The sequence below is a fragment of the Orycteropus afer genome, unplaced genomic scaffold, assembly GCF_000298275.1.
Source record: "Orycteropus afer afer isolate SDZICR_OR568_19922 unplaced genomic scaffold, OryAfe1.0 scaffold00217, whole genome shotgun sequence".
NCBI classification, from domain to species: domain Eukaryota; kingdom Metazoa; phylum Chordata; class Mammalia; order Tubulidentata; family Orycteropodidae; genus Orycteropus; species Orycteropus afer.
In genome coordinates, this window is record NW_006921804.1 from 5,523,909 (window position 1) to 5,528,916 (window position 5,008).

At 43.7% G+C, this 5,008-nt stretch overlaps 1 protein-coding gene across 1 annotated transcript in view; it reads left to right on the top strand.

Moving 5' to 3' along the window:
- Positions 1 to 3,896: 3,896 nt before the first annotated feature.
- Positions 3,897 to 5,008, top strand: part of LOC103203534 (peptidoglycan recognition protein 3) — a 17,493-nt gene continuing 16,381 nt past the window's right edge. Inside the window, exon 1 of the mRNA XM_042782004.1 lies at positions 3,897 to 3,945. Coding sequence (XP_042637938.1) covers positions 3,897 to 3,945 — 49 coding nt within the window. The remainder of the gene's footprint in view (positions 3,946 to 5,008) is intronic.

The following is a 5,008-nucleotide window of genomic DNA, read 5'->3' on the forward strand; positions in this document are numbered from 1 at the left end:
ACAGTAATGTATCAAACAGTGTTTCTTTGCTATTCATAAGGTTTTCCCTGGCCAATTCTTTGAGAAGTGGACAGCCTCTTCCTTCTTCCTAGTCTGTCTCAGTCTGTAAGCTGGGCTGATACCTGTGCACCAAGTGCATCCCACTGGGTTTGAAACACCAGTGGCTCAGCCTCAAAACTCACATCAACACGTCATCATGGTAGGACAAACTGACAGTTTTGTCTCCCTGTTGGAAACCTCACGTACCACCATTACCGGGACCCCTGCAGCTGACTGCTCCTCTGTCCTGGTTCCTGGGCCTTTTAATCCCATTTCTCCCACTCTCCCATCCTGCTGCTTTGGGTGTGCCTGGGTTCTCTCTCCTCACCTGGATCCCTGCAGCTGACTGCTCCTTTGTCTGGGTTCCTGGCTTATAATCCTCTTTCTCCGGCTCTCCCGTCCTGTTGCTTTCTCATGTTGGGCAACCTTTATTACTATCCTTTTCCAAATTATTTTGCCACAATTAACATAAACTCAGTCCCCCCTAAGCAAAAACTCCCCCTGATACCCATAGTACTCTTTTTACATTGCCCACCAATAATTTAATAACTACCTTTCAACGTCAGTGAAACACTGAAGTATATTGAAAAGAGGTTTACTACATATTAACTTAAGATCATTGTCCAATAAAGAAAGGAAAAGTTGAGTTGATGATTTTAATAAATGTATATTCCAGAACTCAAGCATTATGCACATATTTTAAAAATAACAACTTTTTATTGATTTGGATGAAGGGAAAGGCAATATCCCCAAAACAAGTGACCAGTGTGATAACACTAAGGAGAAGGAAAACACAGAGAAGAGCACAAGAGGTCCAGACAACAAAGGCATCTTTGGCAGAAGATTGCTGGGAAGTCTTATGTAAAAACCTCCTCAGAGAAGCTACAGAATTTCTGCAAGACCAGAGCTGAAGACTGTGGGCCTCTATCAGGAGTCAGTGAGGAGGTAGAGACTTATAATGCTTCTTATGGAATTTGTTGTAGGGAAATACTTTGATGTTGAGACGGGGTGACCTATGAATGTGCTGGGTTGGAATGAGTTTTAGTGATAGTGCATTGCGAGCTGGCTCCTGGAAAGTTATCTTTCTATTTTTTTTCTCTCCATTCAATCCCTTCTGGTAACATAGGAGGAATGGGGTGCAGGGATGTTGGTGAATGACCTCAATTCACAGACTTCAAACTCCCGGAAATACCCAGATATCAGGGACACAACCCCTAGGTTCCACAGGTGTTCCCAGGTTGCCTTGGTTATTGAGGGCTGAGATGAGGAAGGAGCTTGGTTGGAAATGTTGGGCAATCTTGCTTTTTCCCAGGAAGGAAGTTCCAGGCTTATTCATAGGGCGGGGCACCAGTGTTCTCAGCAGAGTCTGGTCTCACCTGAGTTCTCCCAGTGCTGTGGAAGGAGCTGGCTCAAAGCTTCAGAGATCTACTCCCTTCTCCTCCTAATTTTTTATTGAGGATCCTAGGCTTTCCTCTTCTCTCTGTGAAGCCAGAACCTGAGTGCTTCCATTTCCAGGAGGGAGTGCCTTGTAGTGAAAGGAGGGTGAAGGCCAGGAGAGTCAGCAGTAGGGCAAGGAGGGCAGGCCTAGGAGGCCAAGTCTGAAAGGGAAGGAACTGCCAGCCAATCAAGGCTGAGCCACCTGTACCCTGACCTGCTGGGGCTGGGAAATCACAAGAGCTAAAGGTATTTCTGAGTGTGAATGTGAGTGTATTTCTTCTTGAAAAGTCCTCTTCCATCTAAGGGACTGGACTCTATCTGGTCAGAATGTTAACATGGTAGAGAAAGCTCCCTTGATTTCCCCTCCTGAACCCCCTTCCTCCATATGAGAAAATTTTCACTATTTTAAATTCTTCCAAAATGAGTTTGGTTCTATTACTATTAGATCTCTCTTGCCAAGGATGTGGATTCTGGGGTTACCTCTACCTACTTACTCCCATTTCTGCCCATTCCTCTACCTATTAAGTTTCACTGTTTAGGTTCCTATAGGATGTACAGTGATATCAGCCTTGGTTGGCTCCAGCCCTATCCTTCCGTGAACACTGGTTCATGGTTGGGAGTAAGAGTGGGAGACACCACCAGTCCCTCTCATGGCATGATCAGGTGCTGAGCTCAAATCTTGCAATTTCAGCTGTATGGTGTGACAAGCTTTGGGCAGGATTTGCCACATCAGCCTTCATGGTTGAGGAAGTGCAATGACCTGGTGACCAGGGTCCAACACCTGCTGGTTGACCAGAATGATTGCTGATTTCCAGCTATCTTTGTAAGAGCCCAGCTCCATTCATTTTTGGGAGCCCAGACTATGGGGTTCCAGCCCTGAACAAGTTAATCCTTACATCTCATTTGGCTAACAAGAGAGACGGAGCATTTCCCCACACACTTATTAGGTGCCTGCTCTCATTTTTGATTGGCTTATTTTGTCTTTAACCAAATATTCACTGCCATTGAGTCAATTCTGACTCATAGCGACTCCCTTTGGGTTTCTGACGTGGTAAATCTTTACAGAAGTAGGTTGCCCAGTCTTTCTTCTACTAGAGTGGCTGGTGGGTTTGAACTGCCAATCTTCTTTTGGTTAGTGGTCAAATGCCTTAAGCACTATGCTACCAGGGCTCCTTTTTTTTTTTTCCCCCCTTTTTTCAGTGTATAGTTTCCCTCGATGAATAAAATCTTATTATTCACCGAGATGTTGCTTGTCCTTATGCATGGAACTTCTATATGTTCAAGACTTAAGCTTGTGGTTCTAAACCGTTTCCATTTGTAGACACCAATTGTATCATAAACACCCCTGGTGGGAGATGACTTAATCCATTTTATCTCAAGCCTTCCCCGATAGTTTCTCAGTAAGGAAATTAGGGGGCACATTTGCTTCTTTCATTGACATCTAAGTGAGTTGATATTTTGTATCCATTGAGCATGAGCAAGCAACCACTTCTGCCTGAAGAGCAGCGAAGAGTCTTGGAGCTGGAAGGGACTGCAGAGATCCTTGAGTTTAATGTCTTGGGTCCATACTGAGAAGTTTCATTATCAGCCATTCAAGCAGGTTGTGGAGTGATTCTGGGCATAGGGTATGGCATCAGATACACTTGGGTATGAATCTTGCTCTACTCCTAGTTGGGTAAATTTGGACAAATGACTTAAACTCTATGAGGCTCAGTTTCCTGGTGATTAGTATGGACCTCATATCATTGTGAGGACACCTAATGAAATATCTGTGGTGTTCCCAGCAAATTCCTGGAAGGTAGAAAGTGATCTATAACTGGGAACCATTGTTGCTATTATTATCCTCACTCAAGAAGAGGTTAGTTGAGCACACATCAGGCATCTTGGCAGGGGATTTCTACATAGGGTGAGAGATTGAACCAGATGACTCTACACACTTCAGATTCTCAAACAGTTCTGAGGATAAGGCTCTGTGATAAAGACAAGGTTAAGAATATTTGTTTTACAGGAATTTTCTAAGGATTAAATATAAAATTGCGGCACTAAATGTGAACATATATACATGGGGTTTATTCGTAACAGCTACTCAAAGAAACTGTTATTATTTATTCAGGAAAGCCTAAGAGCAGGCACCAGACTCCACTAAGGGACCAGGAGATCCCCAGTAATAGGAATGGTGGTGGTGGACTAAACAGAGGTGTTTGTGTCCTCACATTAATTGGGCGCGTGCTCAGTGCCAGGTCTGATGCTTGAGATCCTGGACCTCAGGACCCTCATAAAACAGTGAGAAGGAGGATGGGTACACCATATGGAAGTGTGGGTGTTCCAACTGGAGAGTGAGCACAGCCATGTTAACTGTCAGCTTTTCTCTAGGGCTGCAGGCGGTGTTCTCCTTGTTGGTGTCCTAGGATCACGTAAGGATGCTGCCACGGCTTCTTGTCTTCTCAGTTCTAGGCCTTGGGGCTTTGGGTGAGTTTTCTTTCATTACATCAGAAATGCTTTTGGTGAGCAACAGATGACTGTCCTCAAGTTGAATAACAGAGACCCTCCCAGTGTTCTCCCTCAGCTGGAGAAGAGTATGAACATCCCAATTTGGAGTACTGCTCTGGAGTTTACCCATCTGGGGTCAAGTCCTTGTCCTGTCATTTGTTATGATCCTCAACAAGTTATTCAATTTATTTAAGCCTTATTTGCTTCCTTGATATAAAGATAATATTGCTCATTTCCTAGAGTTTCTTTTGAGGATTAAGTTAGGTAGTAAATGTCAGGAATTTTGCACAATGTCTCAGAGTAAGTGCTAGGTAAATTGTTGCTATTATCTACTTCTCATCATCATTATTAGTACACCCAAGAAGGGGTCGCTATGAGTCGGGTCTGACTCGACGGCACATAACAACAACAACAACAATCATAGTTAAACCCGATACTTGGGTCTACATTTGTAAATAAGAGCAAATTCCTTGAGGATAGGACTGCTCTTTTTCTATATCAAGTCTGTATTTTATATAATTCTATACATAGGATTAGGAGCTCTGGTGGTATAGTGCCTAAGGCATTTTGACTGTTAACCAGAAGGCTGGTGGTTCAAACCCACCAGTCACTCCTTGGATGGAAGGTTGGGCAATCTACTTCTGTAATGATACTGCCTCAGAAACTCAAGGAAGTGTTGCTATGAGTCAGATCCAACTCGACAACAGTGCATTGTGTTTTATACATAAAATTAAGGAGCTCTGGTAGTGTAGTGGTTAAGGCATTTGGCTGCTAACCAAAATGTTGGTAGTTTGAACCCACCAGCCACTCCACAGAAGAAAGATGAGGCAGTTTGCTTCTGTAAAGATTTACAGACTTACCTCCAATAAGGATCACTATGAGTTGGAATCGACCTGATGGCAGTAATCTTTTTTCTTTCTTTTTTAAATACATAAGATTAGTGTTCTGGTTACTGTAGTGGCTGAGGCACTTGACTGCTAACCAGAAGGCTGGCGGTTCAAACCCACCAGCCACTCCTCGGAAGGAAGGTTGGGCAATCTAC